The sequence below is a fragment of the Anomaloglossus baeobatrachus genome, chromosome 7 (genome assembly GCF_048569485.1).
Source record: "Anomaloglossus baeobatrachus isolate aAnoBae1 chromosome 7, aAnoBae1.hap1, whole genome shotgun sequence".
NCBI lineage: Eukaryota > Metazoa > Chordata > Amphibia > Anura > Aromobatidae > Anomaloglossus > Anomaloglossus baeobatrachus.
The window spans coordinates 68,412,907-68,432,342 of NC_134359.1; the positions used below are offsets into that span (position 1 = coordinate 68,412,907).

At 47.1% G+C, this 19,436-nt stretch overlaps 1 protein-coding gene across 1 annotated transcript in view; it reads left to right on the top strand.

Annotated features, from left to right (window-relative positions):
- The first annotated feature begins 873 nt into the window (after positions 1–873).
- The window catches only part of PJVK (pejvakin), a 30,398-nt gene continuing 11,835 nt past the window's right edge, over positions 874–19,436 (top strand). Inside the window, exons 1-2 of the mRNA XM_075318890.1 lie at positions 874–1,084; positions 18,086–18,281. Of these exons, the coding sequence (XP_075175005.1) occupies positions 874–1,084; positions 18,086–18,281 (407 nt within the window). The remainder of the gene's footprint in view (positions 1,085–18,085; positions 18,282–19,436) is intronic.

Here is a 19,436-nt window from a genome sequence, read left to right on the forward strand (position 1 = left end):
ACAGACATACAAACAGAGAAAGACAGAGAGACAGACAGACAGAGACTGGGAGAGAAACAGAGACACAGTTACTATTCCAGGCAATGCCAGGTACTACAGCTAGTTCACACAATAAAAGGCAATTTAACAAGAAGGAAGCGGGTCTGTTTGGATCTGGGGCTTACATGACATCACAACCCTACATGAGCCCCGACACCATGAGCCCAGACACCGCTGGAATGGTGACAATACGGGAGGTGAGTATAGGCTTTATTATTTTACCTGGGGAAACGTGGATTCAGAAGGAGCTGTCCTAGTAGTTTACAACCTCTTAAGTGTCCCTTTGGAGTACTATACATCACATAGCCTGCTTGGGTATTTTGTATAGCACTATGAATTGTATTTTTTATGTAGATTTCTTATAATATAACTAATATTTTTTGCATTTTCTACAGTGTAATAAAAGATGCTACGTAGTAAAAATATTAACAAAATAAATTAGTGTACATAAATAAAGAATGTCTTGTATATGTTAGAAACTGAGCGGAGGAAATGGAAAAATTCTTATTGTGTTACCGTGAAATGAAAAATATCAAAATCACCTTTATACCATTTTTGTTTATCTGAGAGGCTTTTTGCCTCCCAACATTGAACATGTACAATGTGTGACTAGGAGCAGTCACAAAAGCCCCTATTGCATTACACCATCAATTATTCATTAACTCATGTAATAGGAGTCAATGTGGGTACATGAGATACTGGAAACAACACAACATATGCTGTATGCATCAGTCCGAGGATGCTGCGACTTGCATTTAAAATTCGCCCACTTATTTCCATTTTCGCCCATCTACGCATATTGTGACCGGAGGAGGACAAAGATATCTTTCTACTATGTTTGCTGCTGCTACAAAGAACTTTGTAAAACAAGTGGGTGATGGCGGCCGTCTGATCCCCGTGCCCAACCTCAGCGAGGCAGACAAGTACCAACCTCTGAGCCTTGTGATAAAGAAGAAGCGCTGCCTCCTTTCCCGAAAATACAAATATATCTCAACTCCTTTTACCCTCAAGGATATTCTTAATGGAGAAAATGAAATTTCTGCAGGTATTTCCTATGGTATTTCATTTACGGCGGTTGTCTAAGCTTCTGATATTAATGACTTTGGCCTCATTTAGATGTCTGTACTTTTAATGTTTGTGAAAAAATGTTCAATTTTCATCAGTGCGTGGTCAGTGTATCATTTATCAGTGTTTCATCAGTGATTTTCTCGTATGCCTCTCCCCCAAAAAAGTGCTACATTTCTCTTACCCATTACAATGTTAAAGGGAACCTGTAACCAGATTTTGGCCTTCTAAACTAAAATTAGCACCTTAAGCAGCGCCTGTGCTGCATTCTATAAAGGTGCACGTTACCCCCTGAATCCACCTGTAGACCCCACAAATACCTTTATAAAATCTACCACCATTTATGTAAATTGTGCGGTCCGGTCTGATAGACGTCCTAATCTGCACCTCCTGTCCCTCTTTTCACCGTCCTCTTGTGCTGATTGACGTGGATGATGCCTCGGGCACCATCGACGTAGGCGGGCTAAATCTCAACACATTCCCGGCTTGTGCAGGTGCACTTCACTCTGCCCTATTGTGGGCAGAGCCGAAAACATAGATGTGCCTGTACGAACCAGTGAGTTCTCTGTGCAGGCGCGAGATTTTGCCTGGCGATGTGGATGAAGCGGGTGACGTCATTCACATCGCCGGGCAGAGAGCTCGCCGGTTTGTGCAGGTTACCTGTTTTCAGCTCTGCACGCAATAGGGCAGAGCGAAGTGCGCCTGCACGAGCCGGGAATATAATGAGATTTTGCCCGCCTACGTGGATGGTGCCTGAGTTTAGAAGGCCTGGTGACAGGTTGCCTTTAAAAATAGCACAGGGATGGCATCCGCATGGCTTCTAGTAATCCAGTAATTTTTACGGACCCATAAACTTGTGAGTGATCCATGATTCCAATTAATAATGGACATCTCTGTGATTTTTTTTTTTTACAAACTTGCGGTCCGGAAAAAGATGTGACTAGCACAATGGCTATGTGTTGACAGAACACATGAAAGACAGGCTTCTGGATGAGGCCTTAAGGTTAGGACAGGCAATTAATATCAGCTAGGTGGGGGTCTGATAGCTGGCACCAACACTGTTCAGCTGTTTTTATCTCCAGCGGCTGATGGAAGCAGTAATCAGAGCAGAACAGCACAGCTCTGTTCACTGTGTAGTAGTTGTTCCCCGGTACTCCAGCTCGGCATGTATTGAAATAAATAGGAACCAAGCTGCAGTTCTCAGCAATGGCAACTACACGGTGAAGAAGCTGTGCTGTTCTGTTTACAGTTGGCCAATGGTGGAGCTGAAAACAGCTGATCAGTGGAGCTGGCGGGTTTTGAACTTCCCTCGATCTGATAGTGATGACGCATCCAAGGGGCATTATACAGTGGGTGCGGCACTAAGGGGAAACAGATATACATTGGGGCACTATAATCATACTGTGTGTGGGGGAACTAAGAGGCCATCACTACTGTTTAGTAGCACTAAAAGGGATCATTACCGTGTAGGATCACTAAAATGGTATTATTACTGTGAGGGGGACCAAAGGGGTCATCGTTACTGTAAGGGGGCACCGATGGGGATCACACTGTGTGAAAGGAGTCATCGCTCATTTACAGTCATGGCCAAAAGTGTTGACACCCTTGAAATTGTTCTAGAAAATGAAGTATTTCTTGAAGAAAATTGTTGTACCTATACAAGTTTTCATATACATGTTTATTTCCTTTGTGTGTAATCGGGTAACACAAAACATGGCAAATTGGACATAATTTCACATAAAACGACAAAAATGGGCTGGGCAAAATTGTTGGCACCCTTCCAAAATTGTGGGTAAACCACTTTGTTTCAAACATGTAATGCTTGTTTAAACTCACTTGTGACAAGTAATAGGTGTGGGCAATATAAAAATCATACCTGAAACCAGATAAAAAGGGGAGAAGAAGACTCAATCTTTGCATTGTATATCTATGTGTGCCATTCTAAGCATGAAACAGGAAGAAAAGAACAGTCTGAGGACTTGAGAACCAAATTGTTGAAAAATATCAACAAGCTCAAGGTTAGAAATGAATCTCCAGAGATCTTGATGTTTCTTTGTCCACTGTGCACAATATATTCAAGAAGTTTATAACCCATCGCCAGGTTTAGGGGGCATCAGTGTCAGCGCACAGTATCCATCAACATTTCAATGAAATGAAACGCTATGGAGGAAACTCAGGAGGACCCCACTGCTGACAGAGACATAAAAAAGTTAGACTGCAGTTTGCAAAATGTACGTAAGCCAAAATCCTTCTGGGAAAGATTCTTGTAGATAGATGAGGCCAAGATAGAGCTTCTTGGTAAAGCACATCATTCTACTGTTTACTGAAAATGGAATGAGGCCTTTAGAGAAAAGAACACAGTACCTACAGTCAAAGATGTTTTGGTGTTGTTTTGCTCCCTCTGGCATTGCGTGCCTTGTTGGTGTGCAAACATATCATGAAATCTGAAGATTACCAAAGGATTTTGGGTAGTGATCAGTTTCAGAAAGATGGGTTTGCTTCCTAGGTCATGAGTCTTCCAGCAGGACAATGACCACAAACATACTTCAAGAAGCCCCCAGAAATGGGTGGAAACAAAGTGCTGGAGAGTTCTGAAGTGGCAGTAATGAGTCAGGATCTAAATCCCATTGAACAACTGTGGAAAGATCTTAAAATTACTGTAGGGAGAAGGCACCTCCAAATATGAGAGACCTGGAGCAATGAGAGGTGAAAGGGGTAAAGGCCCCGTTACACGCAATGACATCGCTAACAAGATGTCGTTGGGGTCACGGAATTCGTGACGCACATCCGTTTTCGTTAGTGACGTCGTTGCGTGTGACACGTACGAACGACCGCTAACGATCACAAATAATCACCTAATTGTTGATCGCTGACACGTCGTTCTAATCCCAAATATCGTTGATGGTGCTGGACGCAGGTTGTTCGTCATTCCTGAGGCAGCACACATCGCTACGTGTGACAGCCCAGGAACAACGAACAACACCTTACATGCGTCCTCTGGCAACAAGGTGGGCGTGTCTTACCTTCGTCTGTTCTCCGCCCCTTCGCTTCAATTGGATGGCTGCCATGTGACGACGCAGTGACGCCGCACAAACTGCCCCCTTAGAAAGGAGGCAGTTCGCCAGCCACAGCGATGTCGCTAGGCAGGTAAGTGCGTGTGACGGGTCCTAACGATGTTGTGCTCCACGGGCAGCGATTTGCCCGTGATGCACAACCGATGGGGGTGGGTGCTTTCACCAGCGACAACGCTAGCGATGTCGCTACGTGTAAAGCCCCCTTTAGAAGCTTGTGGATGGTTATAGGAAGTGATTGATTCCAGTTATTTATTCCAAAGAGTGTGCAACCAAACAGTAAGTTGAGGAGTCCAACAATTCTGTCCGGACTATTTTGGGGGTTTTGTGTGAAATTATGTCTAATTTGCCTTTTTTCAGTTTTTTTGTGTGTTGTTCCAATACCCACAAACGAATAAACATGTGTATAACAAAACATGTGTAATTGCAATAATTTTCCCACAGAAATAATTCATTTTGTGGAAAAATGTAAAGGGTGCCAACACTTTTGCCCATAACTGTATATATACATGTGGATATAAGGGGATATTACTGTGAAGGTGCATTATTATAATATGGGGACACTATCACTGTATGCCAGACAAAAAGGGCAATAAGAATGGGTATAAGGCATAATGGGGCCCTGTTATTCTATGGAGGCTATGGGTGGGCTCTATTTCTGTGCTGGGACACTACAGCCCTATTATTGTGAGGGAGCAGTAAGGGGACACTATTACTGTGTGGGGTGCTATGAGGGTGCAGCATGAGGCACTGTTTGCCATTGCTATTGCTAAAATGCCATTGTGAAAAATGTGACATTAATAGAAAGGGGTAGAAAGTATGAAGGCATTCAAAAGTTTGATTTTCTAGTAATGCTATTCAGTGGCGTAACTAGAGTTTGATGGGCCCGGTGCAAAGTTCAGACCTGGGCCCCCCTTCCTCCACGTACACTGACACTTGGGATACGGGATAATGACGGGGTACGGGATAATAAGCAATCAGGTTTCCCGTGATATGAAATCCCTCTATCAGCACCCAGCGTTCCTATATTCTGATATCCATCTTGTCCTCGGCACCCAGCTTTCCTATGCTCTGCTATCCATCTTTCTCTCAGCACCCAGCTTTCCCATCTCAGAGCATGGGAAAGCTGGGTGCTGAGAGAAGAGCCTTTTTCCCTCAGCACAAAACATTCCCATCCCCTGCTTGTATCTTTGTCCCCCCTCGTATATAGTTCTCCAAATACTATAATGGCCCCTACATAGCCTTCCAAATAGTATAAAGGGTCCCACATAATCCTTCATATATTAGCATGCACATCCATAATCCTCCATGTATTATAATGCATTTCCCATAGTTCTCCATATATTATAATTCAGCCCATAGTTCTCCATATATTATACTGCACCACAGTCCTCCATGTTTTATAATCCACCCCCATAGTCCATGTATAAGGTAGCCCCCATAGTCCTATCTGTATTATAACGCAACCCTACAAAACTTCATATTGCATTTTCCAGCCCCATACTCCTCCAAATATAATGCACCCCTATAGTCCATGTATAAGGTGTCCTTCCAGCCCCCTAGACCTCCATGTATAATGCAGCCCTTGTCCATGTATAAGGTGTCCCTCATGTTTATTATGCAGTCCCCCCAGACCTTCATGTATAATAATGTAGCCAGCCTCCCCAGGCCTCCATGTATAATAATGCAGCCAGCCTCCCCAGACCTCCATATATAATAATGCAGCCAGCCTCCCCAGGCCTCTATGTATAATAATGCAGCCAGCCTCCCCAGGCCTCCATGTATAATAATGCAGCCAGCCTCCCCAGGCCTCTATATATAATAATGCAGCCAGCCTCCCCAGGCCTCCATGTATAATAATGCAGCCAGCCTCCCCAGGCCTCCATGTATAATAATGCAGCCAGCTTCCCCAGGCCTCCATGTATAATAATGCAGCCAGCCTCCCCAGGCCTCCATGTATAATAATGCAGCCAGCCTCCCCAGGCCTCCATGTATAATAATGCAGCCAACCTCCCCAGACCTCTATATATAATAATGCAGACAGCCTCCCCAGGCCTCCATGTATAATAATGCAGCCAGCTTCCCCAGGCCTCCATGTATAATAATGCAGCCAGCCTCCCCAGGCCTCCATGTATAATAATGTAGCCAGCCTCCCCAGGCCTCCATGTATAATAATGCAGCCAGCCTCCCCAGGCCTCCATGTATAATTATGCAGCCAGCCTCCCCAGGCCTCCATGTATAATAATGCAGCCAGCCTCTCCAGGCCTCCATGTGTAATAATGCTGCCAGCCTCCCCAGGCCTCCATGTATAATAATGCAGCCAGCCTCTCCAGGCCTTCATGTATAATAATGCTGCCAGCCTCCCCAGACCTCCATGTATAATAATACAGCCAGCCTCCCCAGGCCTCCATGTATAATAATACTGCCAACCTCTCCAGGCCTCCATCTATAATAATGCTGCCAGCCTCCCCAGGCCTCCATCTATAATAATGCTGTCAGCCTCCCCAGGCCTCCATCTATAATAATGCAGCCAGCCTCCTCAGGCCTCCATGTATAGTAATGCAGCCAGCCTCCCCAGGCCTCCATGTATAATAATGCAGCCAGCTTCCCCAGGCCTCCATGTATAATAATGCAGCCAGCCTCCCCAGCCCTCCATGTATAATAATGCAGCCAGCCTCCCCAGGCCTCCATGTATAATAATGCTGCCAGCCTCCCAAGTCCTCCATGTATAATAATGCAGCCAGCCTCCCCAGGCCTCCATGTACAGTATAATGCAGCCTCCCAGGCCTCCATGTACAGTATAATGCAGCCTCCCTGGCCTCCATGTATAGTAATGCAGCCAGCCTCCCAGGCCTCCATGTACAGTATAATGCAGCCTCCCTGGCCTCCATGTACAGTATAATGCAGCCTACCAGGCCTCCATGTACAGTATCATGCAGCCTCCCCACCCCAGGCCTCCATGTACAGTATCATGCAGCCTCCCCACCCCAGGCCTCTGACCACCGTGTACTCACTTATATATATAAAAAAAAAAAAAAAAAACAACAAGTACTCACCGCTCTCCTCCTTCCACTGCTGCTCTGTCCTGACGTCTCCTCGTTCCACTGCTGCCAGGGCCGGATTATAGGCGGGGCAAGCGGGGCTCCAGCCCAGGGGCCCCCACCAAAAGAGCTTCTAAGGGGGCCCCCACCACCAGGGCCATACTTGTCAGCATTTTTTTTTTCTTCACACCCTCTCCCCCTCCGTAAAGACATGACTGATGGACTAGTGAATTGCGCTCCTGGTAACCTGATAAATAAGACACCACACACTGCGTGACATGGATTAAAATTTTGGCCACAGCAGCCCTTTATTTTTAATAAGAAAAAACATCAACAAGAAAAAACGAGATTATCGGCCCAGAGATGTGGTTGTTATAAATCCCAGCCCCATATCCCCCTCCGCCGTGTACACCTAGCTCAAGGGGGAATCTGGGTATACCCCTTGATCATTTTCCTTGTGTCCGCTGAGCTCCTCCCCAGGGACCCATCTATTCCACTGTCCACTGAGCTCCTCCCCAGGGACCCATATTCCACTGTCCGCTGAGCTCTGGCCCAGGGACCCCATTAAAAACATAATTCTCCAACCAACAAAGAGGGGGTTTAAACAACCACATCCCGCCGCCGCCAAATGCTGCTGTAACATACAATATTAAAATGTTAATACAATATTAATATGTTGATATGACATTGTCAATTTGGATACATTACTGATAACAATTGATACAATACGATACAATATTAATAATGTTGATAAAATACCGATGATGTTGAATACCAATAACATTGTTAGAATATTGACAGTGTTGCAAAGTCCTGATATTGATACATTTCCCTTCATTATAGGGAGGGTGGGTGGGACAACTGCTGGTTCAGTCTTTGAGTCCAGGACAAAGGAATGACACCTTAACATGGGACCTATTTCTTATATGGCCCCTGCCCCCCGTCTCTCCTCCTGCTCGCTCGCCCACCACCACATTCCTTAGGTAAAACCCCCCATCCCTTACTCCTTAACCCTTTCCTGGATCTATCACTGCCTCAGTCATGTACGTTACGGCTATCTGCCTTCACTCTGCTTGACTGATGGACTAGTGAATTGCGCTCCTGGTAACCTGATAAATAAGACACCACACACTGCGTGACATGGATTAAAATTTTGGCCACAGCAGCCCTTTATTTTTAATAAGAAAAAACATCAACAAGAAAAAACGAGATTATCGGCCCAGAGATGTGGTTGTTATAAATCCCAGCCCCATATCCCCCTCCGCCGTGTACACCTAGCTCAAGGGGGAATCTGGGTATACCCCTTGATCATTTTCCTTGTGTCCGCTGAGCTCCTCCCCAGGGACCCATCTATTCCACTGTCCACTGAGCTCCTCCCCAGGGACCCATATTCCACTGTCCGCTGAGCTCTGGCCCAGGGACCCCATTAAAAACATAATTCTCCAACCAACAAAGAGGGGGTTTAAACAACCACATCCCGCCAAGACTCGCTCTTGTGACACCTTACAAGAGTGAGTTCCTCCACAACTTAATGGCTCGTTCTACTCCTTCTTGTATTCCCAACATCCATATATCAATGCCAATGTCATTAAGATGTACCTTATCATCTCTCCAAAAATGTTCCTTTGTATTTTCCAGCATCTGGTGACGTATGGCCACCCCTCCGTTTTCCAACACAAATTTTGTTATTTTTTTATTAACCTTTATCCTTGTATTATTGATGCGAGCCACTGATCGCGCTGTTCTCCACATTTGTCTAGCTACTATATCCGACCAGACCACCACTGTTTCTGGGTAAGACCTCCATAAATTCAACATATCAAGCTTTATGTTCCTAACTAAATGTCTTGATGTTCTTATTGCTAAATCATTACCACCTAAATGGATAAGTAAGACGTCCGGGGGGCGGTAGAACTCCACATGATACTGGATTTCTTTTAACAGCTGATGCCACTGCATTCCCCTCTTTCCTATCCATGTCACCCGTGCCAAGGAACTGGGCAACCCCAACTGTTTGCCATTAGGCCTGACTGCTGCACGTAAGGCCCCCCAAAAAACAAATGAATGTCCCATGATCCAAACCAGGCATTGCTGTTCAGCTAAAACAAAAAACAAAAACACAATTATCACACAATTATCTAAATGAAGACACAACTACTATAGGATTACCACAATGTACACATATATATACATGTACGCCATTTATAATAAATGTAATCGAATGTAACTCTTAAATCTGCTCGATTCCCATCTCCCGATTTTTTTAACTATGTCCGGCCCTAAGCCCCATCTACAGCTTCTGTGGCTGCTCCTATCCTAAACGAGTGTGAAGTGAATGCATTTGGAGACTCTCCCAATATTGTCAGGCATTTTTTAAGAACTGCTGTGAATTGAAATTGTGACAATGACTTACAATCCTCATGAATTAGTAATGAACCTTGGATATTTGGCCTTCTTGAGACATAGTTTCTAAAACAGATGACCGGGCAGGCCCTGGAACCGCTTAAAGGAAACAATGTGATCCATTTTCCTCTACCCTGTTGATCAGTTTTTGACTTTGCCAGAAAACATTCCAATCTGTCTGTGTACTGATGCACATCCTCATCTTGTAGACCCCGTCTGTCTGTGTACTGATGCATGTCCTCAGCTTGTAGACCCCCTCTGTCTGTGTACTGATGCACGTCCTCGGCTTGTAGACCCCGTCTGTCTGTGTACTGATGCATGTCCTCGGCTTGTAGACCCCCTCTGTCTGTGTACTGATGCACGTCCTCGGCTTGTAGACCCCCTCTGTCTGTGTACTGATGCACGTCCTCAGCTTGTAGACCCCCACTTCTGGTGGAGCTACTCGCCACCAACTCGCTGATTCTAAAAGCGCCAAAAAAGGCCAGTGTGAATGCACAACTAAAGAGTAACACTTCAAAGGGACTGCTACAGACTCGGCCTAGTACACTCAGTATCTGCTGCAATAACTGGAAAGAAATCGGACGCCGTTTATCTCTGGTCTTCTTACAACTTTTCCTGTAACCCTTTAGGGCCTGCTTAACTAAAAAATGCTTTGTGTAATCAGTGAAGTCGAGCAACTTAAACCAAAAAGCTAATCCAGACATTTTACTATCAATACTGGACAATGAAGAACCGTCCACAAAGGCCCTGCTAATGTAAAATAACAACAAGGAAACATTGTCATGTAACCTGGCATCATGTCCCACTAGAGCACACAAGTCTTCCCATTCCCTCCATGCTGACTGGTACCTCTGCCATGTGCTTACACCCACAGACCGTTCTATCAGAGCGTATGCGGTGTCACTGGCAGTGACCACAGAAAATCCGGACACTTCTTGCCTTGTACCTCTGACATCGGGGCTAACGAACGGAATCTGTCCCACTGAAAACGAGACAGAGCATCAGCCACAGAATTGCAAACACCGGGGACATGCACAGCTGTAATCTGACAATGTGACTTTAAACAGCGCAGCACTAGATGACGCAGCAACGTAACAACAGGCAGGGAAGAAGCTGATTGTTTGTTGATGACTTCTACAACTCCCAAGTTATCACAATGAAATCTCACTTTTCGGTTTCGGAAAATATTGTACCAAATTTCACAAGCAACCACTATGGGGAACAATTCAAGGAGTACTAAGTTTCGTGTTAACCCATTGTTTCTCCAACTCTCTGGCCACCTATCTGCACACCACTGTCCCGAACAATATGCACCAAAACCAGTTGACCCCGCTGCATCAGTGTGGATGTCTAGATCAAAATTTGAAACCGGTGGTCTGATCCACAATGACCTCCCATTAAACTCTATTAAGAACTGTTCCCATACCGCCAGATCGTCCTTTAATGTTCTAGCCAGCCGCACAAAGTGATGTGGAAAGGTTATGCCTGAGGTAGCTGCAGCTAGGCGCCTACAAAAAACTCTACCCATTGGAATAATGCGACACGCAAAGTTCATTTTTCCTAACAGCGATTGTAGATCCTTTAATCTGATCTTACGGTGAGATCTAGCTTCTCTGACTGCCTCCAGCAGATCACTGACCTTGTCATCCGGTAATCTGCACTCCATTGCTTCACTGTCAATCAAAATTCCTAAAAACTTGATAAGTGTAGACGGGCCTTCTGTTTTATCTGATGCTAACGGTACTCCAAAACACTTAAAAACCGACTGAATCGCTGCCAATAATGAAGCACAAACAAATGACTTTGGTGGACCAATACATAGGAAATCATCTAGATAATGCAGGACAGAACGCACGCCGGCTTCCTTCTTTACTACCCACTCCAAAAATGTGCTAAATGATTCAAACAAGGAGCATGAGATGGAGCAGCCCATCGGTAAACACAAGTCTACATAAAACCTGCCACTGACAACCCAAGAGATGGAAGCTTTCTGGATGGACTGGTAAGAGTCTAAAGGCAGCTTCAATGTCTGTTTTTGCCATTAAAGCTCCTCTGCCGTACTTCTGTACCCATGCAATCGCTGTATCAAATGAAGTATACGAGACTGTGCAAAGTTCCTGATCGATTCCATCATTAACTGAGCTTCCATGAGGGAAGGACAGATGATGGATCAGCCTAAACTTATTGGGTTCCTTCTTTGGGACCACCCCCAATGGAGAGACCCTTAAGTTTTCTATTGGCATTTTGGGGAATGGGCCTGCCATGCGGCCCAGGTCAATTTCTTTGTTTAGTTTTGTGGAGACAATGTGAGAATATGTATAAGCTGAAGCAAGGTTACGAGAACAGGTTAATGGGCCTGAAGTAGATGGGATCTTAAAACCTTCTGAGAAGCCCTCCCCCAGCAATTGTGCTGCTTTTCTATCTGGGTACCTGCTTAGATAGCCCACCATCTCTCCGAGTCTAATTGGGGTTTCCCCCTTTTTGGTTAATCTCTGCTGTTGGGGTTTTATTTCGTGTAAAGCATTTTGATAGGCTATGGTTTCCACTACAGAAGGTGCATTCATGTTTGTACCTGCATGTGTTTCCGAATCTGCACTGGCTATCATTGAACTGCCAGCAGCAACCTTTTCTGTTTGCTGCCGACAATCCGATTGCTGATGATCTGCCGACATAGCCCTGAAAGGGCTGATTAACCCCACGTGGCGCTGTCATGAGACGCATCCATAAACTAATATCTTTGTGATCCCAACGAATCCCTTGGCGACCAGCCTTTCGTTGGCGAAACTGCTCATCATAGCGCAGCCATGCTAAACCTCCATACACACGGTGCGCCTCCCAGATAGAATTCATGTAACAAAATAAGGCAGAGCAATGTTCAGGAGTTTTTTGGCCTATTACACTTGCTAATATGGCAAAGGCCTGGAACCAATTGGCAAATGTTTGGGGGATGAGACAATACCGTCTTTCTTGTTCCTCTCTTTTCCTCTCATCAAACCTTACTCTATCCAAGTTATATTTTTCTAAGGGCAATAATGAAAATATTTCCACATATTCGTCGGCCCAAATCTTCTCCCTAACCTCCTGTTTCAAATGAATTCCTAGAGGACCCTCAAAACATACATATAATTCTCCTTTTGCTGCATCAGATAATGGAACCCCTTGTGAAATTACTGCGTCCTCCTGTGTCTCTGGATCAGCACACGACTGACTTACCACCTCCGATGTCCGGCGACCATTTCCACACCATGCAGCAATAGGAGAAGAAGTTATGGGTAAGCTAGACTGACTCAAAGCCTCCTTAACCCCTGACACTAATTGCTGTACTACTGAATTAAGATCCCATCCTACATTGCCGGGAACTGTACCCCCAACTGCGCCCACTGGATTCATTACGGGTGTTGTTACACTAGATATAGGACAAGAAAAAGTGTTCTCACCAATACCTGGCTGCGTCCTAGGTTGACCAGCCGTCCGTGACGTATTAGTTATAGTCTCTACAGCCCCTCCATTATTGAAGTGCTGCGTGCTGCTGCCCTCTAGTGGGGAGTCGTTATCTGTGTCATAGTCATTGTCTGGAATCTCTTCTGAGTCTTGTAGCTGTAGATTTATTGCTTGACTCACATCCTGAGCCGGCCGAAGAAGTCTTTGTCTGGTTAAAGTACTTTTGCGCAGTTGTCTTTTTGGATTCCTACCACTCCTCGTGTAATGAGAACCCGGATCCGGAAATGTTGTGTGTCCTAAGCCCATCCCCCCGTGTTGGTTTATTTCCTGGGGTGAGGCCGTATGATGTCCTCTAGAATGATGCAAAGTTTGTTGAGGAAGTTCTAAGGATCCATCGTGGGCTGTCGTCACGTCAGTTGTAGCTTGTGTGGCTGCTTCTCTGGCTGGCACATCAGTAGAGCCGGACTTTCTCCTTGCACTTCTTGGTGTCTCTCTGGTTAGATGGTCGGGCTCTTTTCTCTGTCCCTTGTTATTCTTGTGCTGTAGTTTCCTTCCTGGTTTGTAAGCAGGATCAGAGGCCGTGCTACGCTTTGCTCTTTTCCTAGAAGTAACGGAAGGACTTATGATCCTATTGTGAGTCCTATTGGCCATTTCAGAAGTTAGTCTCTCAGGAGGTCTTGATCTTCTTAAAGTTTGATGTTCAGAAAGTTCAGAAGGGACAGATGCTGTATCCCGGGCATTCTTCAGCAATTCGTCTAGCTGGGCCTGAATCCATTCGGGCCTACATGTCAAAGCCGCGGCCTGAACGCTCTTCAGCAAGGCATCCATACTGCTGGTTCAGTCTTTGAGTCCAGGACAAAGGAATGACACCTTAACATGGGACCTATTTCTTATATGGCCCCTGCCCCCCGTCTCTCCTCCTGCTCGCTCGCCCACCACCACATTCCTTAGGTAAAACCCCCCATCCCTTACTCCTTAACCCTTTCCTGGATCTATCACTGCCTCAGTCATGTACGTTACGGCTATCTGCCTTCACTCTGCTGTCTAATAAATCAGCTGTGTTTTTGGAGGGGGGGGGCGGGCGGTGCACCGGCATTTATTTGTATCTGCGTCTTTAAGACGCAAAAACAAACTGCGGGCACAGGACGCTGAATGACCGCGGAAGTACCAGCGATTGTACTTCCGGGGTCAGAGGTGTGCCAATGAGCTCGCTGCTATGTGCTGCGGCCGTCATGGGCGTACCCAGCGAGGGGCGGGGGGGCACCTGCACCCCCCCCTTCCTAGAAGCAGGGGCACGGTGTAATGGGCCGCTGTATGTGCAGCCACGCTCCTCCGCAGTGTGTGCATGCAGGCCCGACACACTAGCTGCAGCAGGAGCAGGAGGCAGCGCTGTGCTGTGCCGGCTCTGCTGTGTGCTGTGTGCCCGGCCTGCACACAATGCAGAGGAGCGCAGCGGAGCCGGAGCCAGAGCCGGTGCTCGCAGCTTCCTCCTTCTTCCTATTCAAATGTATTTGCGTCTTTCAGACGTAAATACATTTGAACAGCGCGCCGGGACTGGGCCCCGCCCCCGACGTGCAGCAACGTGATGAGATCAGCACCTTGCTGACGTCATCACAGTGCTGCGGGCGCCGGCACACAGGGGAGATCAGATGGTAAGCGCTCCATGAAGGAGCCGAAGAGACAGGTTTAATTAATGATGATGAGTGGGGAGGGGCTGAGGACACATAACGGGGAACATCTGTGAAGGAAGTGGAACACAGCTTTGTGACAGGCAGAGGGGGAGTACTCTATTCCGAGGGAGGGGGGAGGCAGGAGTGTGTAGGGATGGGGCAGTGTGATTTGTGTGTGTAGGGGGTCATGAGGGTTGCATTGTATTGTGTGTGGGGGGAGGGGTAATGGGGGGGTGCATTGTGTGTGTGTGTAGAGGTGATGGGGGGTGCATTGTGTGTGTGTGTGTGTGTAGGCGGTAAAGGGAGATGCATTGTGTGTGTGTAGGGGGTGATGGGTGGGTGCATTGTGTGTGTGTTTTGTGTGGGGGGAGTAATGGGGGGTGCATTGTATTTGTGTGTGTAGGGAGGAATGGTGGGTGCATTGTATTTGAGTGTATGTGTGTGTGTGTGTGTGTGTGTGTGTGTGTGGGGTGATGGGGAGATGCATTGTGTGTGTGTGTATAGGGGGTGATGGGTGGGTGCATTGTGTGTGTGTGTGTGTAGGGGGTGATGGGGGGTGCATTGTGTGTGTGTGTGTGTGTTTGTAGGGGGTGATGGGTGCATTGTGTGTGTAGGGGGTGATGGGGGGTGCATTGTGTGTGTGTGTGTAGGGGGTGATGGGGGGTGCATTGTGTGTGTGTGTGTGTGTGTGTGTGTAGGGGTAAAGGGGGTGCATTGTGTGTGTGTAGGGGGTGATGGGGGGTGCATTGTGTGTGTGTGTGTGTGTGTAGGCGGTAAAGGGGGGTGCATTGTGTGTGTGTGTAGGGGGTGATGGGTGGGTGCATTGTGTGTGTCAGAGCTGTGTGTGTGTCAGCTGTGTGTGTGTGTCAGAGCTGTGTATGTGTGTCAGAGCTGTGTATGTGTGTCAGAGCTGTGTGTATGTGTGTCAGAGCTGTGTGTGTGTGTCAGAGCTGTGTGTGTGTGTCAGAGCTGTGTGTGTGTGTCAGAGCTGTGTGTGTCAGAGCTGTGTGTGTCAGAGCTGTGTGTGTGTGTCAGAGCTGTGTGTGTGTGTCAGAGCTGTGTGTGTGTGTCAGAGCTGTGTGTGTGTGTCAGAGCTGTGTGTGTGTGTGTCAGAGCTGTGTGTGTCAGAGCTGTGTGTGTCAGAGCTGTGTGTGTGTGTGTCAGAGCTGTGTGTGTGTGTGTCAGAGCTGTGTGTGTGTCAGAGCTGTGTGTGTGTCAGAGGTGTGTGTGTGTGTGTCAGAGCTGTGTGTGTGTGTGTCAGAGCTGTGTGTGTGTGTCAGAGCTGTGTGTGTGTATGTGTGTCAGAGCTGTGTGTGTGTGTCAAAGCTGTGTGTGTCAGAGCTGTGTGTGTGTGTGTCAGAGCTGTGTGTGTGTGTGTCAGAGCTGTGTGTGTGTGTGTCAGAGCTGTGTGTGTGTGTCAGAGCTGTGTGTGTGTGTCAGAGCTGTGTGTGTCAGAGCTGTGTGTGTGTGTGTCAGAGCTGTGTGTGTGTGTGTCAGAGCTGTGTGTGTGTCAGAGGTGTGTGTGTGTGTCAGAACTGTGTGTGTGTGTGTGTGTCAGAGCTGTGTGTGTGTGTGTCAGAGCTGTGTGTGTGTGTGTCAGAGCTGTGTGTGTGTGTATGTGTGTCAGAGCTGTGTGTGTGTGTGTGTCAGAGCTGTGTGTGTGTATGTGTGTCAGAGCTGTGTGTGTGTGTCAAAGCTGTGTGTGTGTGTGTCAGAGCTGTGTGTGTGTGTGTTAGAGCTGTGTGTGTGTGTGTCAGAGCTGTGTGTGTCTGTGTCAGAGCTGTGTGTGTACTGTAAATCTGAATGTGGCAGAACAGGATAAGATAAATGTTCATTGGATTTATATCTAAATGCTACGGTTCGTGCTCTACTGTTATAGCTAAAAATGTTAATGTTATGGGGCCCCCACCAGATTTTCTGCCCAGGGGCCCCCACCAACCTTAATCCGGCCCTGACTGCTGCTGTACTCACCGCTCTCCTCCTTCCACTGCTGCTCGTCCTCCCCTCTCCTCGCTCTCCCGGTGCTCCGGTCGGCGTCCTCCCTCCCTGCGCTCTGTGCACTCAGCACAGCAGTCGCACAGAAGTGACGTCACCGCACAGGGGGAGAATGATGATGCAGAGCGGCGCCGGCCGATCTATGCTTCATTATTACTGTGCGCGGTGACGGGGGAGGGGGGCCCCAGTGCTGCCGCTGACATCGAGCAGGGAGGCCCGGTGTCGGGGGCGGCAGCGGGTCATATAGTGGGCGCGTGCACTGTGACAGCTTAGCGCAGCTTCTCTCTCACTGACAGGAGCTGGCTGCTGATCTGCCGGGTGGCCGCGGGCCCCAAACCTCCCGGGCCCGGTCGCGATGGCGACCGCTGCAACCGCGGTAGTTACGCCCCTGATGTTATTGTTCTTCAGGGTGGGTTAGGCACAGGCTTGGACTGACCCACAGGAGAGCTGGAGAATCCTCCGGTGCGCCCCTTTGCAGTAGTATGTTACTTACCCCCAAACATAATCAGTAGTTGGCACAATACACTTGTTTCACTATGACCAGCTAAAGGAAGCCTCTCATCATCCATTTTACAAACTACCGAGTAGATTATTATACAGAAGCATACAGTAGGTAAATCTGTGAATATAATATTTGCATATAGTTGATCGTAAGCGGTACTTTGCACGTTGTGACATCGCTACTGCGATATCGTCGGGGTCAAATCGAAAGTGACGTACATCCGGCGCCGGTAACGATGTCGCAACGTGTAAAGCCTAGATGCGCCGATAAACGATCGCAAAAGCGTCGTAAATCGGTGATCTGTGTAGTGTCGGACATTTTCATAATGTCGCACCAATAGTAGATACGATGTTGTTCCTCGTTCCTACAGCACCACACCTCCCCTCCGCTTCTATTGGCCACCTGCCGTGTGACGCCGCACGACCCGCCCCCTTAGGAAGGAAGCGGTTCGCCGGCCAGAGCGATGTCGCAGGGCAGGTAAGTCCATGTGAAGCTGCCATAGCGATAATGTTTGCTACGGCAGCTATCACAAGATATCGCATGTGCGACGGGGGCGGGTACTATCGCGCTCGGCATCGCTAGCATCGGCTAGCGATGTCGCAGCGTGCAAAGTACCCCTAAATATTACTGGTGGGCCCCTGCTGCCCAAGTCTGACACTGGTTAGGCATGTAGGATCAGGGCATCCCTGAGGGTGGGCTCCCATTCTTCTTGTGCCCAGGGCACTGAATTATGGACAGACAGCTTATTATAGACAACTATATACCTCTACCAGGATTACGACATGGATGAACGGACCAGTTCTGTGCATACAGTTACAATTTTATGTTTTATGATCATATTGCTTTTTTTTTTATTAGGTGTCAGTTCTTATCAGCTGCTGAATTATGAAGATAAGTCGGATGTGTCTCTAAATAGGAGACACGGGAATCAGATCATGAATGATGTCGGGATAAATATCTATGGGTCCGATTCTGTTGCAGTTAAAGCTTCCTTCGGCATTGTCACCAAACACGAAGTAGAAGTCCCCACACTGCTAAAGGAGCTGATATCCCGGTGAGATTGTTGGTTTATGCAACAGATGAGGACTTCTTTGTATATGTGTGAAGGAGGACTTTATGGTGATCTAACAGTAGATGGTGATGTTGTGTAAAGTTTCCTTACTCACTGTATTCTAAAAAGGCTTTTGTTTTTCTTCCTGGTTTTGGTTTCTCTACCTGATGCAATGCTGTATGACTGTGCATATCATTACCTCATGTTCCAAGGAGTAAAGAGCTTGTCATCGCATGTAATGTGCTCTGTGAACTTTGTTCTACACCTGGAAAACTAGAAGCTGTGAAACAAGTGTCACATCATGCATATATGTCACTTTGGGGCTTATCTATAGGGGGTGCAGAGGCAGCTGTCACATCCGAATCACGGGGCCTGATGGGCTACAATGGCTCCACGGTCACATAAGAAGAAACCAGTGTACGTGGGTAGGGTGGGGGGCTCTGTTCCAAATTTTGCATTCAAAGCCTAGGAGTTTTGCCTCAGCCTAAAGGGTGCTTTACACGCTGCGATATCGCTAGCGATCTCGTTAGCGATGTGACACGCCAGATCGCAGATACGATTTGCCGAGATCGCACATGTGACTGGCGCAAATCGTATCTGCGATGTGGCGTGTCACATCGCTAACGAGATCGCTAGCGATGTTGCAGCGTGTAAAGCACCCTTAAGTGTCTTTGGGATAACTTGTCAGTAAAAAATCATTAGTGAAAAAATTAAAGGTTTATTCCCATCTTCCAACGATGGGTATAATTGGAAATTGTTTGCAAAATGAATTGACTTTCCAATTTATCATTTATTCAAATTTGACTTGGTTCGCCTGATGTGACTATTTTTTTCTTTTTGGTTATTTACAGATCGTTTACCCCTGGGATTGGGAACAACTGTGGTCATGGCTGAACATGCACTGTGCTTACAAGCTCTTTACTATCAAACTTGTAAGCACTGCACTGACGATAGCCATGATTGCTGGAGCCCACTGTTAGCTCCCAATCCGGCAACCATCAGAAGTACTGCGCTTCCGATGATGCAGAGGCATGATGACCTTGTATAGCAGCATTGCCAGTGCAGAGTTGCGCTGCTCCCTGCAATCAGGACTTTGGCTGGGGAGTAGTGAGCTCCTGAACCGAGGAGATAGGACCATTTCAACTATTTTAAGCCAAC